General features: G+C 42.6%; 1 protein-coding gene across 8 annotated transcripts in view; it reads right to left on the bottom strand.

The window, feature by feature from the left end:
• The window catches only part of FARP2 (FERM, ARH/RhoGEF and pleckstrin domain protein 2), a 100,322-nt gene that overhangs the window by 39,453 nt on the left and 42,078 nt on the right, over window positions 1-18,791 (bottom strand). For all 8 annotated transcript variants that reach the window (XM_079782273.1, XM_079782274.1, XM_079782270.1 and 5 more), the window contains exons 3-8: window positions 11,741-11,845; window positions 11,524-11,566; window positions 10,446-10,524; window positions 7,936-8,033; window positions 5,302-5,416; window positions 4,612-4,759 (exon numbers count right to left, since the gene is read on the bottom strand). In XM_079782273.1, the coding sequence (XP_079638399.1) occupies window positions 4,612-4,759; window positions 5,302-5,416; window positions 7,936-8,033; window positions 10,446-10,524; window positions 11,524-11,566; window positions 11,741-11,845 (588 nt within the window). The remainder of the gene's footprint in view (window positions 1-4,611; window positions 4,760-5,301; window positions 5,417-7,935; window positions 8,034-10,445; window positions 10,525-11,523; window positions 11,567-11,740; window positions 11,846-18,791) is intronic.

Raw genomic sequence — 18,791 nt, 5'->3', positions numbered from 1 at the left:
GTTGGAGGATTTTCGAAGATGTTCTAAAAAAAAGAAAAAAAAAAAAGCCATCACAGCCAACAAAACAGCCCAAACACAAAGAAAGCAGCAGCAGCAGAGAGCTGTTCCAGCTGCTTGCTTGCCTTCCCAGTTCCCTCCTGCTGAAATTAAAAAGCTGCAAAAGCACTTTCCGTCTGGAAGTTCCTGCCAAAGGTTCTGCATGTTTTCTCTGGTAAGCCACGACTTCCTCTGCTTCTAGGATTCCTGGGTGCTGGACCTGGGTTCCTGCTGGAATCTCCTTCACCTCTCCCATCTGTCATCCTTTAGCTTTTATTCTGCTGTGTGGAGATTCCCTCAACTTTGTTTTTCCAACTGTCTGGCTCTGCTAATGCTGTCACTTCTGCTCTCACATGTGGAAATCTGCAGGCCACCTGTCCTCCCTGTGCCTGCATCCCACTCCTGTTTCCGATACAAGGTTTCTCTGACTTCTGTGAGGCTTTCTGGAAAATGTAATACAGTAAGTACATTAACAAGGTTCAAATCCCAAAGGCACTGAAAGTGAGTCCATCATGAAGTCTGCCTCTCATCCCTTTCCAAAGCCTGCCACCTGCCACACCTCGCTAGAGGCGACCAGTGCCACCTGCTTATTCTGTGTGGAATAAATAGTGTGTGGATAATTTCCTTTTCCCCCACAAGCAACCTGTAGTTTTGAGTCTTTTCTCCATGTAACGATCCATCTCGAAGTCTGTCTCCTGTGTCAGGACAGAGAGCTTCCACATCCTTGTACAGCTGCCCACATTCCAATACTTCACTAATGCAAACAAGGCCAGAACAAAATATTACAAGATGGGAGTTTTACACGTGTGATGAAGGAGTGATCCGGGTCCTCACGAGGTGACACAATGTGGAGCCTTGTGTTTTGCTGATCTGATAGGTGATATGCAATCATGTCCTATGAGGACGGTGCAGGTTTTTTTTTCTTTCTTCCATCACTGGCACTGCTTCTGTTTTTCCTGAGTTTCTTTGTCCCAACAATTTGGTTCCAGTTCTTCAAGAGAGAGGCCACGTGGGTTATCCATCTATGTTTGGAAGGGAGACTGAGGAGGGCTGGAGTTGTGAGTGTGTGGAGAATATAAGTTTGGCATCACCCTGTATGCTGGGGAAATGGACAAGGGACAGAACACCCCGATGGTTCCAAACGTCTCATGGTGGATTGCTTATTAGAGAAAAACTAGTAACTACACAAAGGAAAAACCAGAATGCACTGGGAGCAGGGTTCACACATCAGCAAGGGTAGACGGTGTCTCAGGTGTGGCCCTGAGAAAGATAAAACATGAATACTGGTCGAGCTGGGAACGTCACCTGAATTTGATCACAGAAAAACAGCTAACAAACCAAATATGAGGAACAGTCTTTTAAAAGTAAAATGGGACTGTCCTGGTCGGTGTGGCTCAATTGATTGGGCATCATCCTATACACTGAAAGGTGGTGGTTTGCTTCCTGTCAGGGCACATGCCTAGATTGCAGGCTCAATCCCCGGTAGGGGGCTTGCAGGAGGCAGCTGATCCATGTTTCTCTCGCATCATTTCTACCTCTCTTTCTCCCTCTCTCTAAAAATCAATAGAAACATATTCTTAAAAACACACACACACACACAAAAACATGTGGCATGTCAATATAGAGGTTGCGTAACAGTATACAACTTCTGCTCTCACTTGTGCTCTCACATGTGGAAATCTGCATGCCACCTGTCCTCCCTGTGCCTGCATCCCACTCCTGCTTCAGATACAAGGTTTAGCAGTAGTTTAATGACTAGACTTAAAAAGCAGTGATTTAAGCAATTTACATCTTAACATGATAGTTACATATGTGCATTTTACTGTTTCATTTATATTTTAATAATTTGGCAGTCACTTTTAATATGGAACGTTTATTTTTTGACATACCACATGTTTTTTTAAAAATATGTTTTTATTGATTTTTAGAGAGAGGGAAAAGGAGAGGGAGAGAGAGGCAGAAATGATGTGAGAGGAACATCGATTGGTTGCCTCCTGCACAGCCCCTACTAGGAATGGAGTCCGCAACTCGGGCATGTACCCTGACTGGAATCAACTGGTGACCTCTTGGTGCATGGGTTGATGATCAATCCACTGAGCCACACTGGCTGGGAAATACCGCATGTTTGTGTGTATACATAAAAATTTTTAAAAAATATATTTTTATTTATTTCCAAGAGGAAGGGAGAGGGAGAGAGACATAGACACAGCAATGATGACAGTGAATACTTGATTCGCTGCCTCCTGTATGCCCCACACTGGGGATCGAGCCCACAACCCAGGCATGTGCCCTGATCAGGAATCGAACAGTGACCTCCTGGTTCATAGGTTGACATTCAACCACTGAGCCATGCTGGCCAGGCAATACCGCATGTTTATGTGATACTGTTGTTCCACTGATTGTGTCTGGAATATAATTTATAGTATTTCCACACATGGTTTTGCTATAAATTCTGTATTGCCAGTTAGGGATATAAATATACATTTTTCCTATATAAAATAAATAAAAATTAAGGGGGACTACAAGCCTGGCAACTACATGCTCTGTCTGGTCTTAGGCTAGATCCTGTCCGGAGGAAATGAAGCTCTGAGCACACTCCTAGCCAGTTGATGAGCCTGGGAAATAAATGGTGTATTAAGATGTGTTTGAGGCTTCCATGGTAACTGCATTGTGATTATGTAAGGGAAAATTCTATTAGGAAATACACACTACAGTTCTTAGGGGTAAAGATCCATGATAAGTATCAAATGCTTCAGAAATAATTGTCTGTGTGCAGGTGTGCATGGGAGTGTATGCACGTTTGTGTGTAAGGCGGGAGGAACATGCCTGTAATGGCTGGATATGGGTAAAGGGTACATGGGATCTGAGCTATTCTAATTCTTACAGCTTTTCTGCCGGTTTGAAAGTGTTACCAAATAAAAGTCTTTACAAGAGGAGGCTCTAAAATGTGGGCGCAGGCCATATTTGTGGAGTATCCCAGGGTCAACACCTGTGGGGCTCCTGCAAGGCTGGTTGGACTTTCTGGAGAGCAGAGTGTCCTTCCTCCAAGACAGCAGCCCGGCCACACTGCAGAGGGGCTGAGATGGGAGGCCTGCAGCCCGATGCACTTAGAGCACAGGCTCCCCCACCTTATGCCACTCGGTATCTCTACCTCTGAGCTGCACCTGGAGAGGAACAGGCTGCTCTGGCTCGGACCTGAGGCTGCAAGTCTCCTCGCAGTAGATGAACGGATGAAACCAAGTTTCCGTTTCCAGCCCCAGGCTCCCCCTGGCTGTCAAGGGGTGCCCTTGTCCACTCCTGGACACAGTGGTCTGCTCACAGTTTTCCCCCTGCAGGCCATTGGATTCCAGTCTTTTCCACCCATCTGATCATTTCTCAACTTCCAAAATTTTTCTGATACACCTCATCTTCTGGGTTCCCTTGTTCTCAATGATTTAAACTTAAAAAGAAAAAAAAATTCCTTCACTCTCATTCTGTGGGGTTTGCGGGAACAGAAGTAAATTCAATCTAGAAGTCTCTACTTTCTGCTTTTCCAACTTCCTCTGGTTATAAATGGTGAAAAGTGACAACAGCTGGATTTGGATGGACATGCGATTAGAATGTGTGTGGTGTAGGGACGACCAGAGTGAGCAGGTTTGGGGCCTGGAACGGCCCAGTCCAAGGGGCGTGGCAGCTAAAGTCTCTACCTCGAATTTTATTGTTCCTGTCACATCTAGTGCGTGATATAACACAATTAACATTCTAAATTCAAAATTACTTTTTTTTTCTTCTGACAAAACACTGAAATTTGATGGCTAGGTAAAGAAAAAGAAAGCAAGCCTGAGCAGGGAGCCTGAACAAACCAGCCACTGCAGGTGATCGCAGGCTAAAAGGCCTACAGAGGAAAGAGCTGTCAGTCAGGTTCCACCATGTGCCCTTGGAGTCACTGTACTCAACCAGAGGTGCACAGCTGTGTAAGGCCCAGTGACAAGAGCTCCTGATAGGGGTTCAGAGCCGATGGTGGGCAGGATTGGGGAACCCACCCACAGTTTCCAACACTCGAAGGCCTGCATATACAGTTGTCAAACCCATGACACCACAGACCCTAGGGCACATATACTTAATACAAATAAAACTCAGTAGTCACTTATGTAACTATCCAAACACAAATGATAAAAAAATGCCATAAGGCCCTACTGTTACTCCATGTGGCACCTTCTGGTATTTTCTAGTGTGTTCTACCTCATTAATCTAAATGATGACTGCATCTACTCAGAGACCCACACCTGGAGGACCGAATGGAGCCATGGAGACTGCTCCAGGGAAGGGCCAGAGTCTCAGTACAAGGTTCTAAGGGGCGAACTTTCCTTCAATATTAGAAGGAATAGCGGGAACGTGATTGGATGCCCTGAGGGGCAATGGGCTCTGTGACAGTGAGGACAAAGACTAGATGACAATTTCTCTACTGGGTGAGAGGCCAGATCAGATGACATGCAAAGCTCTCCTCCAAGTCCAAGACCTTATTCATCGGAGCAAAGATTTACTAATGTATGCAAACCCTCCTCCCCATCACATCGAGAAGTTCCCACCCCCTACCTGGAACACGAGGACGCCCATGTGGGACACAGCCAGGTTAATCTTGGCTCCCTCCCTGTCGGAAGCCTTGTGAAACCTGATGCCATACATTTCCAACTTCCGGGCGACCTCGAGCACCTGGAAATCTGACTCGGCTGGCGTCTGGCCCCTGTGATAAAAGACAGCAGGATCACAGCACTAAAAACAACCAGGTTCTAAGAGAGCCTAGCACCTCACAGAAGTGATCAGGTTAGCAGAGTAAAACAAATCAGCACAGGAGGCTTTGTGTCACGGTCATCTTCACCTCACCCACAGTGACTGCCCTGGCTCTGCCTTCTCCTGCTCATCCCACATCGCTCTTCAGTTCCTACTGCTCCAGTATGTTCCCTCCAGGCATCCTTCACTATAGTCCAGAAAACTTGCCAGGGGCCAGTGTGGAGAACCCAGCACCTCAGCACTGGGCCGAGCTCACTGCAGGGCCGTCTCTACCTGAAATGGATAAGAAAGCCCACGCCGGCCACCCAGGGCTCCTGTCCTCACTCCTCCCTGGCCGTGATGTCTCTTCCAGCCTTTTCTAAAGCAGTAGGCTGTGTCCCCAGAGAGCCGTGGTCAGCTGTGGCTTTAGTCCAAGCCTTAATGCAGGCTTCCTGATGCACTAGCCATGACCGACTGTAGTGACAGCAGTCCAGAGGCTGATTCTCACTGACTTACGTGTGCTTCCGATGGAATTCTAGTATCTTCTCTAGACAACACTCCTGATGGGGCAGGTACTTGTTGATTTTGAGGTGCTCGCGATCCAGGGTTTCATCATAATCTCCTATTTCCGCTGAGATGAGATAATATTAGTCAGTAATTTTAATTTTTAAATAAAGAAAAATAAAAACTTGCCCAGCCAGTGTGGCTCAGAGGTTGAGCGTTGACCCATGAACCAGAAGGTCCTGGTTTGATTCCAGGTCAGGGCTTATGCCTGGATTGTGGGTTTGAGCCCCAGTAGGGGGCATGTGTGGCAGCTGATTGATGATTCTCTCTCATCATTCATGTTTCTATTTCTCTCTTCCTCTCCCTTCCTGTCTGAAATAAATAAAAAACATTAAAAGAGGAGAAAAATATAAACTCGTATTATTTTACTACAGACTTAGGATAATTTTTTTCTACTTTTAGTTTATGCATTTGGGTGTACAATGCCTTCTCCGGCCCATACTAAAAGTAGAAAAAATTATCCTAAATATGTAGTATGGGGGGAGCAGGGGCAGGCTGGAGGGGATAAATGGAGAATAAAGGGATTATCTGTAATACTTTCAACAGTAAAGATAAATTTAAAAAAAGAGTAATATAAACAAGAGTTTGTATTTGTATTCCAAATATTTTATGCTATGAAGGCAAATATAAAAACAGGTGAAGAGAATTTCTTCTGTGTTTTGAAGAACTAAGACACAGGTGACTCCAGGGAGGCAAATGCTGGGCTTGCAAGCTTGATGTGTTTGTTAAGTTTTACACCATACTTTATCCCAAAGTTGTTTCAAGACTACGGTGACCAGGATAAGGTGTTTTACTTGTTTCAAGATAATGTATTTTATTTTATTTTTAAAAATATATTTTATTGCTTTTTTACAGAGAAGAAGGGAGAGGGATAGAGAGAAACATCGATGAGAGAGAAACATCGATCAGCTGCCTCCTGCACACCTCCCACTGGGGATGTGCCCGCAACCAAGGTACATGCCCTTGACCGGAATCGAACCTGGGCATGCACCTTTCAGTCCGCAAGCCGACGCTCTATCCACTGAACCAAACTGGCCAGGGTAAGATAATGTATTTTAAATCATTTTTTTCCTTCAGGGCCTCTCAAATTCTTTAGGAACAATGTTTCTAATTTCATGTATTTCCAGGCGACACAAATGTTTTAAAAATAGTAAAGCCCAATAATTTTAAGCAACATACTTCTTGTTTTGTCTTGAGACCATTTCAAATCCACAGTAAAGTTTCATGCATAGAATCACACTTTAGAATGGATTTTCTATAAACCAGGCATTCTTGCTCACAACTACAGCACTGCACCCACAGCAGGATGGGACCAGGACCTGCTGTGACACTGAGCCTCAGCCCCTATTCATATTTTACCAGCTACCCAACTGTGTCTTTTACAGCTAAAAGCCCAGTTCGGAACCATGCACTGAATGTGGCTGTCAAATCGCTTTAGTGGCCTTCAATCTCAGCAGCACACTTCTAAGGTGAAAATTACAGTTGGACAAGTTATTATGACATCTCTAAGCTGTACACAGAGCCCTCCAGCAAGTGGCTAAATGAGTTTATAGTGAAAAGCCATCTGTCTGCCTGAGAAGACTTCAGGTCAAATAAAAAACAACTAAGTCACTTTGAAAACGTATGTTAATGAGAATCAACAAGTACTATCCCGCAGGAGAAAAACCATAGATAAAACTTGCTATTTGGCCCTGGCTGGGTGGCTCAGTTGGTTGGAGTGTCGTCCCATACACAGAAAGGGTTCAATTCCCGGTAAGGGCACAACCCCCGGTCCGGATGCATACAGGAGGCAACCGATGTTTCTCTCTCACAACGATGTTTCTTTCTCTCTCCCTTCTTCTCACTCTAAAAATCAATAAAAACATATCCTCAGGCGAGGATTAAGAAAAAATGCTATTTGAAGGTGTGCCAGTAAATGATAAAGTAAATGATAAACTAACCCACATACGTATTAGTAAAATTTCTGAAACTTTCTACAGCATGCTTCTTGCTTTCCAGCTTTTCAGAAGCACTAGTTTACACCATGAAGATGTGCCTCCACCTCTAGTCCAGAAGCAACGTGGGTGTTTCCTTCCTTCTGTCCCACCAGCTGGGGGCTTGGAAAAGCTCTGGCAAAGACCACACCTGCTTGCCAGAACCTCTTCTTACATTTCTCCTAGTTTGTTTTTGAAGTAGCTACAGTTCTTCACAGACTGATGAACCTTCTCTTGTGCGAGATACTGAGGAAATATTTTCTTTTCTTCAGGGTTTAATGCCTAACCCATCACCAGGGGAGCTGTGACATTCACCTCAAGGAGATCTGTTTCTGGGGGTGCCATGTCAGGGTTACTGTCTGGCTTTTAGACTGAAGAGGTTTTTGGTAAAATGTATGAAGGCACAAATGAGGGACAATCTGAAAGAATGTGTGTGGGATGACTTTGGCCTTGAGCCTTTGTTTCTTAGCCGTGGGCTGTTTGCCTTATGAAATTCCACTTCGTAGAAGTTAGTCTTCAGTTTATTACAAAATGTGCAAACTGAAAGGCCTGTTCTTTGTCACAGTCAGGAGCCCTACGACACCTGCTATCTGCCACACTGGCAGATACTAACACTGCAGAAGATGGGACGTGAGGAGGGCCGCTGTGGTGTCTGTGCAGGTCAGACGCTCTTCCAACAGGTCTCTCTTAAGTTGCAAGGCAAACAAGTATCTACAAGGAAATTCAAAACATCAGAGAGATCAGCTCCAAGGGTTCTAGAACACACTCCCCACGTCTCCATCACAGGAGAACACTGCCACTGATGCCATCAGAGCAAAGTCACGAGTGACCCTTCACACCCCACAGCACTGCACACTTCAAGGAGCTCACAAATTTATCTTAATTCTGTTACACACCAACAGTACCCATGATTTTGAGTGAAAAAGGAGAAATATCCAATTAAGATACAGCTTAAAACGTGGCTATGAAACTTGTAAGCAGATTGATATTTCTTGCCTGGAATTTGAAGAACAGGGACTCCTAATACCACTGGTGAGAATATAACCAGAAAAAGCGATTTGGAAATATTTATGTATTTATTTATTCCATCAACTAGAGGCCCAGTGCACATTTGTGCACTTAGGTGGGTCTGTCAGCCTGGCCTGCACCCTCTAACAGTCCAGGAGCCCTTGAGGGATGTCCAACTGACGGCCGTCAGTCAGACATCCTTAGTGCTGTGGCGGAGGTGGGAAGAGGCTCCTGCCACCGCGCTGCACTTGCTAGCCCTGAGCTGCCCTCGCCAGCCCTGAGCTCGGCTCAAGGCTTCTTCTGGCTGAGTGGTGCTCCTCCTGTGGAAGGGCACTGACCACCAGGGGGCAGCTCCTGCATTGAGCATCTGCCCCCTGGTGGTCAGTGTGCATCATAGCGACCAGTCATTCTGCCATTCGGTCAATTTGCATATTACCCTTTTATTATATAGGATAACTACCGAGCATAGATTGTATTCCAGATTTCCTGGATCTGGAAATATGATGGTGAACAAGACAAACTCTCTCTCCCCCCATTGGAATTCACATTTTAGTGTGATATCTTAAAATGTACTGCATTCACTTAAAATTTACATGTGTGTACCCCCTGGGGTGGGAGGAGGTGGAGGAGGGTATAGGGGGGATAAATGGTGATGGAAGGAGTTTTGATTGGGGGTGATGAACACACAATACAGTGTAGAGATAATTTGTTGTGGAATCATGTACCTGAAACCTATATGATTTCATTAACTTGTGTCACCCCAATATATTCAATAAAAAGAAAAAAAAATGTGCATACCCCTTAACCCAACAATTCCAACAGAAATATTTCCAGAGTTCACAAAGATATGTGGAGAAGGATGTTTATTTGTAGCATTATAAGAGAGAAAAATTGGAAATAACCTAAATATGAACTAATATATAAGAATGGTTACATAAATTAGATAGCAGCCATATATACAGTATATACTAATAGGGAAAGATGTCCATGCAGGCTATGGATGTGCAGGTAACAATATCCCCCCCAAGTTTCATATGCACAGACTGCCGCTGTACTAGGTGGCTATGTATTGCTGGAACATGCCGGGGTCTAAGCTTCTGGGCAGAATGTGGTGCAAGGAATGAGGGGCTACTTTTACTCTACATAGCTTCATTTCAATGTTTTTCTTCACTTGTCCCAAGTGAGTACTTTTTTTTAATGAATAAACCAAGGACCTTCTGCATAAACATGGCTTGGGCCCATGATGCTGAATTAGGTAACACTTTCTGTTATTCATCATTTTCAAGGTCTAAATATATTTAGAAGCTATTACCTTAAAAGGGATTTTTTTTTTTTTTTTGGTGTCAGGTATTTAATATGTCATTGAGATACATTCTGTACCATAAAAACTCTTTACCATCCTTGGGGTCATTTCCTCACCTATATAGCGAGAGGTGAACAAATGTGATCTTGGACATTTCCTCAGACTGACAGTCTACTTTTCTGATGGTAAATTACCTGTGAAAACTGCAGAGAGAGGTTCCTAAGACATCTAGGACAAGTCCATGTTTTGTCTGAGGGCTAAATAGTTGTCCTATTCAGCTCACACCTGACCTTGGGCTGTGAGTTGTTTTAGGTTGTTGCTTTATTCTCATTACAAAACTGGTACATAAAACATAAGGTAAAAATCTTCTATAATCTTATTGCCCAGATAAAACAACTTTTAATGTTTTCTTTCAATTATTTCTGCAAAGAATCGAGCATGAATTCAGGAGTTGCAGAAAAGAAGTCACCAGAAGTGTCTGCCCTACCTATTCATGGGGTCTCACATACTAGGTACTTCTCCTAATTAAGTGTATTTTATTGTTAAAGAAGTACTAGTAAATATATGGGTAAAATTCCTAAGAACTTTATGTATATGTATAAATTTATGTCCATTTGTGTTTGTGCAATGGTTAACTGCCAGAATGCTTCTTTTCACTAATACATACAGATCACAGTTTTTATGTATATACTGGGCTCATTCATTCTTTGAATAAATATGCCCTGAACATCTGATAAGCCAGGTGCTGTGGGAAACACAGGTGAATTTAAGGCCCTGCTGACAGTGGCCTCAGTTCAGAACAGGCTCTTTACCGTGTGTACTCCTCCTGCAACTGACCCGGATCGGGTGGAAAAAATTTTACTGCTAGGCGAAGCATTGCATTCTTTGGCCCTATAAAAAAAAAAAAAATTAAACGTCACATATAAGGCCATCTCTCTGTATTGTAGTTGCTATCTTTCCATGTATTATGATATAGTTGAGCTAGTACTTTCAAATGGACTGTTAAAGCAAATCTTTCCAAATGAGATGATATTAAGAAATTTCCTATGCATGAAATTATGAGTCCTAAGTACCAGTCATATACAGTAAAGAAAAATTTTAAAACTCTTGTGTTAAATGGAGATTACGCAAGAAAACTTGAAGAAATTGCACATTAAACATTTTAAATATATTTTTTTATGTTAAAAAGTTAAGGTATTTACACAATTAAGTAGTAATAATAAAAAATTATTTTTGAATTCCTTATATACTTTACTGAAAGAAAAATGTTTTCATCACTCACTATACTGAATTGGAACAACGTGATTATCGTTTAGCTCATTTAAGTATCTCAGCTTTATTGAAATGTTATAATAACATAATCATGTAATTTTCACCAAAAAAAGGGGAACTGTTTGTTAAAATGTTATGGCAACCAAAATGGCCTTAGCTCATCAGTGAATAACAAAGTTACTCCTCAAGTCCTTTCTTCCTCAGTTTAGTACTAAGGAAATTTTAAAAATTTAATTAAGAGACTAACAAAAATAATTATGTTTACAATTAAAATTATGTTTATACTTACAGAACGGTATTAACTATTTTATTAATGCCAATTAAAGGAAGAATCTCAGTGTCATGTCATAACTTAAAGAGAAACTGCATACCTATTTTTGCATATTGCTTCCAAATGCGAGGCAAGTAACCTAGAACCAGAGTGAAAGCACTGCCCCCCGCCCCCGCATTAAACAGCACCTTGACCTCCAGGTCCATCTGCTGCTGGAGCACCCCTCATGGCTATCCAGAATGGTGACAGGGAACATCTCATCATGCCTCAGATTTGAACAGTCAAGAACAAAAACAAAGCACTTTGAGTGAACAGAATTTTAAGGAGTTAAAAAAAAAGGGACTTACTTCGTACTTGCCTACTGATGGGTTTCATAGGTTCAAGCCAAATCTAAAGAGGATTTAAGAAGAGAGCAAATCCATGAAATAACTTCTCTATTTAGTAAGTATGCTACTAACAAGAAAATAACTATAGTCATACTCAAAGGCTCTCAGTGACCCGTGGATGTGGGGAGGGTCCTACAACACACCCAGAGCTATTTCCAAATGAATGAGAAGCACCTACCCAGTAGGATGGGATGTTTTGAAACTCCAACCCGAAGTAGTCACATTCTATCAGATTCAAACGCCTCCACACTTGTGTCAGTAAAACCTGGCCGTCACATTTAGGCTGTGGTGGGACAGGTGAGAAAAAGCATATAGAGGATTATATGACTTTAAACAACGAAGACTTTAAACACGGTGTAGCATAAGGCTACTTCCTGCACACGAACTTTATTACAGTTAATTTCTTGTTTCACGGTTCTTCTAGGAGGGCTTCAGAACTGTCACAAAGTAGCCCTAGCCGGTGTGGTTCAGTGGATAGAGCGTTGGCCTGAAGGATCTCAGGTTGGATTGCGATCAAGGGCACATGCCTGGGTTGCAAGTTGGATCCCCGGTCCTGGGATCCTGGTTGGGACGCATGTAGGAGGCAACCAATTGATGTGTCTCTCTCACATGGATGTCTCTCTCTCTGTGCCTGTCTTTCCCTCTCCTTTCCACTCTAAAAAATCAATGGAAAAAAAATAACCTCAGGTGGAGATTAACAAGAAAATAAAAAGTAAAACAAAATAAGAACTGTCACAAAGCAAATAAAATGAGTCTTGGGCTCTTTGTGCTCAGAAACTGACACCATTTAAATAAAGCTAAAAAATTCCTTCAATTTTACATTCTCAGTGTCTTTAGTCATATTTCTTTGTAAACTTAGGGCTACAGAAACCATTTTTAGTCTTGGTAAATATTTTATCAAATTCTGATATTTACTAAAAAGGCGGATCTCAGAGTCCATGTTTGCATAAAATCCCAGTGAATAAGTTATTTGGCAGCATTTCATGCTTATGAGAAGAGCATGGGCCATTCTCAAATGAGGTGGGGCAATCAGCTCTAAATTCCAGTGGACTGAAGACTAGAACAAAACTAAGGGGGATATTTCTATAATCTTCGGGTAAATAAAGTCTTCCTAAGATTAGCACAAAAGAAAGAATGACAAATTTGATTTGCTCAGTGAATAGAAAGACATTCTAGAACCAAACTGAAAAAAACAACCATTTATCTCATATTGCTTTTATGAATCGAGTGAGAAAATACAAAGGACACTCAAGCCCTCTAATAACTAATGAAGTAAAACAGTAGGAACACAGCCATGTCCACACACACTGCTGGGACCACAGTTCACATGACCTTCTGGGCTCGTTTGAAAACACCTCAAAATTTAAAGTGTATAAAATACATTTGCCTTAGCAATTCTAGTTTTAGAACTTTCTCCTACAGATATTCTTTTGTTTTGTTTTGTTAATCTTCACCCAAGGATAGTTTTTCCATTGATTTTTAGAGAGTGGAAGGGATGGGAGAGACAGAGAGAAAAATTGATATCAGAGACACACATTGATTGGTTGCCTCCTGCATGGGTCCCGACCGGTGCTGGGGATTGAGCCTGCAACTGAGGTATGTGCCCTTGATCAGAATCAAAGAGTCCTTCAGTTCATGGGCCAATGCTCTAACCACTGAGCAATCAGCTAGGGCTCTCCTATAGATATTCTCACTCAAATATACAGAGCTAAATATCAGGACAAACTCAGTAATGAACTGGTAAACTAAACAATGGTGCAACCATAATTGAAAATTGTGCAACCCTTAAAAAGAACACAGATCCCTGCATATACCATCATGGAATAAAGTCCAGGGCTATAGTTTAGTCAAGAAAAAATGTTTTTATGTCTATACAGTGTAAGAAATATGATTCCATTTCCCAGAACCCACACACCCTGTTTACATACAATAGAAACAAGTCTGGAAGGCTGGACCGGGCATCTTTACAGGTAGCCACAGTTAAAGGACTGAACGGAGATGGGGAATGGTCAAGGGCTTTTACTTTTACCTTATTTATGAACTTCTGTAATGTCTGCGTTTTTTTCAATAGACATGTCATTTCTGTGATTAAAAAATACTATATGCAAGGGTGTGTGTATTGTTTCAAAGGACACTCTGTTTCTTTAGGCTTAACCACCAGATTTTCTAACTGTGCATCCAAGAAGTGCTTACTCTCCTAAAATGAGAATTCTTTTTTTTTTAATTACTTTATTGATTAAGGTATCACATATTTGTCATCAACCCCCCCCGTTCCCTTCCCAACCCCCCCACACGCATGCCCCCCTCCCCCTGTTGTCCGTGATCACTGGTTAGGCTCATATGCAAGCACACAAGTCCTTTGGTTGATCTATCTCCCTTGTCCCCACCCTCCCCTACCTTCCCTCTGAGGTAAAATGAGAATTCTTATTTGAAGGAATAAAACCTGCATCTGTTGTAACAAAGAAGCACAGAGAGACACAGCACAGTGAGCATCTCAGCAGAATGAGAAGTGAGCTGCAAGGTGGTCTCATATGGAAAATACAACATAAAGACCAAAGAGCAAATCACCTGGGCTCAGGATCCTCTAACATCACCTCTTACAAGTGTCAGGTAGGAGCCCCTGTGACATGCTGGGGGATGGGAAGAGGCGAGCCCATGCTCCACATAGGCTCCATGTCACTGGGATAACCACGCAGTCCCTCTCTATTCTCCTTGCTGACAGAGCTGAGCAAGTCGCTGTAGGACTGGAGTTGGGGACACGGGGGGCTCTACAAGGAACACCCCAAGTCCCTCAGTTTGAGTGCACAGCCCCACACTATGAGGCATCACCCACCAGGGGTGACCTGCACACCCAGGCTATTCATGCACAGGAAAATTCCCTCACTTTCTTTCTGCTGGCCTCCAGCATGTCCTCTGAGAACCTGGCAAGTTACTCATCTTTCAAGTCCCTGTAATTTCAGTCAGTTCCACCTAACTACCACATCACCTGGTACTGACCTCCAGCACTGCACTTCTGGCATTGCTGTTTATACCTCTGTGGGTACATTTCTCCCACTAGATGGTAAATTTGAAGGACAGAGACTGTCTCATTCACCTTGAATCTCCAGGCCCAGCACATGGAAGATGTGCCATCAACAACCTAATACCCTAACCAGCTGCCACTGCTCCACTATCCTCAGCTCGTCCCTCTCCTTCAGCTGTCTGGCCACCCTTATCTGCTGGTGGGGTTAACAGCCCTACCCAAGCCCTCCACTCCTGGTGAGGATAGCCGGGCTTGCTCCAGGAAACCTGCTGAATGGGCTAAGGGACGCCAATGCACATTACGTGTGCAGACCCACACAGGCAAATTCATGATGCATCCTTATCTTGCAATGTCCAACACCCAGGATAGAGCTCATAAGTCAGGGTACAAAAATACATTTAGTGACACATGCATTTGTATTTATATATACACACACAGACATGTATAATACACACATGCATGGGCACATATATACACACGTGTAACATACAACATACAAATGCACACTCGCACACACACGTATAACACAAACACACATATATCACACACAAATGTATAATGTATGCATGTGAACACACATGAATACATATGTATAATACACACATATGCACAACATGGATGGATACACATATGGACATATGTATGTTATGTAGGTGCGTTTAACCTCCTGAATTGGAGTAAATTTTATTAAACTAAAAAAGTTTTTGCAAGTCAATTAGCCTATGTTCAGGTAAGAAAAGGAATTTTGAATTCTCTGTGTCACCTGAAATATATATTCAACTCCTACAAAATCATCAGAATCTGGTGTTTTTACAAACCATATAGAAACAGACAGTTCCAATGTTATTTAAATTGATCCAAGCAGTGGGGAATCCTTTCTAAATCTTTTTTTCTGAAAAAGAACCCCCAATCTCCAAACAAATCCACACACACACCCTGCCTATAGAAACATCTCCATTTATGGGTATCAATAAAAATATCCCCACTAAAATATCAACAAACATAATCCAGCAACAACTAAAAGAGTAATAAGCCATAACCAAGTAAATTTATTCAAAAGATAGAGGATTGCCGAAACCGATTTGGCTCAGTGGATAGAGCGTCGGTCTGCGGACTGGAAGGTCCCGGGTTCGATTCTGGTCGAGGGCATGTACATTGGTTGCGGGCACATCCCCGGTAGGGGGCGTGCAGGAGGCAGCTGGTCGATGTTTCTCTCTCATCGATGTTCCTAGCTCTCTATCCCTCTCCCTTCCTCTCTGTGAAAAACCAATAAAATATATTTTAAAAAAAAAAGATAGAGGATAATTTAACATATAGTATTAGAAGATTTATTACTACATCATATTAATAGACCTGTAGGAAAAAAATCCTATGATGAGCCCCAGTATCTGAGATGCTGAGAAGGCATCTGATAAAATTCCATTTCCACTCTTGTTATAAATTCTTAATAAAATAGGAAAGAGATGTGATTGTTTACCATCTAACAAGACGGGTCACTCCAAAGCACACTCCACCACTACTGAATTACCAATGACATCAACACAGAGAAGAAATGAGGGGTAAAAATCAGAAAAGGGGAAGCAAGACCATCATTTGCAGATACAATAATTAACTTTGAAAATCCAAGAACATCAACTAGAAAACTGCCATGGAAAAGAAGGAATTCCATTAGGTAGAGAGAAAAACTTATACAGATATCAACAGCCTTCACATATACAATTAACCACCATTTTCAGGACAGAAAGGAAGAAATAACCACATTGTAACCTTGGAATAAGTTTAACACTAAAAGAAAGCTTTATGGAGATAATTTTCAAATCACTATTCTGAGAGAGAAAAGGGGGACAGTGAAGAGGCATGAAGAGGTGGCGGCCACGCCATGTTCTCGGGTAGAAACTTCCCCACAGAGACGTTGGGTCTTCTTGAATAATCTGCTGTCCTAACAGGATTCTGAGGTAGCTGATAGGCTGATTCTACAGTTGACATATATTTTTTAAATGCAAAAATGGCCAAGAAAACTCTGAAAAAAGAAAAATAGGGGAGGACTAGCCTTATAGATATTCAAAATGTTGAAAACCATAATTGAAATGTTTGGTACTTGTACACATCTACAAAGACAAATCAACAGAAGAGAATAGGAGGTGAAGAAATATATCCAAATATATAAGAAAGTGAAGTGTCTGATAAAAGTGACATTTTAAATCAATCAGTGGGAGAAAAACAGATTTTTTTCAATGAATACTATTGCGTATCCATCTGGAAAAAATAAGGTTGTAGACTTACTTCATATCATAATTTCAAGATGAGTAAAACATTTAAACACAAACATGTCTATTCATCAAAGTGCTGCAATGAGATAATTTTGTTTTATACTGTGGGTGGGGAGAAGGCCATTCTCAGTACACTCCAGAAGCTAAAAGCCGTAATAGGAGGTTTGAGAGACTGAAAACATGAAGATCAAAAACATCTCCCAAGAAAGAAGCACTGTAAACTCAAAAGACTTTTTCAAAGACAAATAGGGAAAAACATTTACTGCTCCTATCACAAAGGGCTAATTTCCTTAAAACACAGCAAACTGCACAAATCAGTAACAAGATTAGAGCTGAATTTTAAAAAGGGCAAAAGAACAGGCTGTTCACAAAACAGAAAACTAAATGGTGTTTAAACACACACAAACACATTATGAGATATCCTATGTAATAAAAGCCTAATATGCAAATTTCCCCTTGGGCGGACATTTGACCCAGGACTTCAACTAGGAGACCGGGAATTCGACCACTCGCTATGACGTGTGCTGACCACCAGGGGCGGCGCGGAACATGGCGGGTGTGAGCAGGGGCCTGATTGCCCGCCCATTGCCCTGAAGACAGCGACCAGTGGCAGTGGTGAGGGGCGGGGCCACCACCCGGCTCCCAGAAGCTGAGGGAGCTGGGCAGGGGGCCTGGCCCCAACCGATCACCCCGCAGGAGGGATGGTGGAGCAGGTGAGGGGAGGACGCCAGACCAAGGCGGGGTGCCAGGTGGGGCTGCGAGGCTGGGGGTGCAAGCTGGGGCCTGATTTCCACAGGCCACCCCGAGGGAATTTACCTGTGCATGAATTCGTGCACCGGGCCTCTAATAAGAAAATAAAAATGAAGCTGAAATTCCATGTTTTGTTAATCGGGTTGGCAGAACTCTAAGTCTGAATGCATGTGTTGGGGAGTGTGGCAAAGGCATTCATTTGCCCACAGGGCTGGCTGGAGCAAACCCTGTGGAGGCCAGGAACTACCTACTAAATGTCCATATCCACACCATTCTCTTAGAATCCCCACTTCTAACAAGTATTTCACAGGTGCAAAAACATGCAGATAAATAAGACCTGCTCCAATAATGCCTCCAATAGCAAGTGATTAAACATACCCTAAGTCTGCCAGCACAGGACAGGTAATGAACTGTGGCACACCCAATGCCACAAAGGGCAGTTAGACAAAGGATACTCCCTATGACCAACGTAGAAAAAGAGCACGGTGAAGAGCAGTGCCCATGATGTATACCTAATCCTAGCCATCACCTTATCACTAAACCTAACCCTAACTTTAACCCTAGAGTGGGGGATATAAACACAGAATAGTATATTGATGTGCATGTGAGGAAGTGTGCAGAGACTCTTGGAAGGGAGCACAGGAACAACAATGCTGGCGATTCAGAAAAATGAACCGTGTGACTGCATATCCTTCTTTATTTTATATCATGAGCATGTACTAACCTGTTTTTTTAAGTCTACACATCTTTTTTATTTTTAAAATATGAGAGGGAGAGAGAGCTAGAAACAGCAATGATGAGAATCACTGATCGGCTGCCTTCTGCAGACCCCCCAGTGGGGATCCAGCTCGCAGCCCGGGCGTGTGCCCTTGACTGGAATCGAAACGGGACCCTTCAGTCCGCAGGCCAATGCTCTATCCACTGAGCCAAACCAGCTAGGGCTACACATCTTTTTTTTTTTTTTTTTTTTTTTTTTAAAAAAAAAACAACAACACAAAAAAGTAGCCCTGGCCGGTGTGGCTCAGTTGGTTGGAGCATTGTCAGGTACACCAAAAGGTTGCCAGTTTGATTCCTGGTCAGGGCACATACCCAGGTTGTGGGTTCGATCCCTGATTGGGGTGCGTGCGGGAGGGAGCTGATCGATGTTTCTCTATCACATTGATGTCTCTCTCTCTCTCTTCCTTCTT

Source organism: Cnephaeus nilssonii (genome assembly GCF_951640355.1).
Source record: "Cnephaeus nilssonii genome assembly, chromosome: 10".
In the NCBI taxonomy this organism is placed as follows: Eukaryota; Metazoa; Chordata; class Mammalia; order Chiroptera; family Vespertilionidae; genus Cnephaeus; species Cnephaeus nilssonii.
Note: the sequence above shows the minus strand (reverse complement) of the source record. Positions and strands in the feature narration are given on the sequence as shown.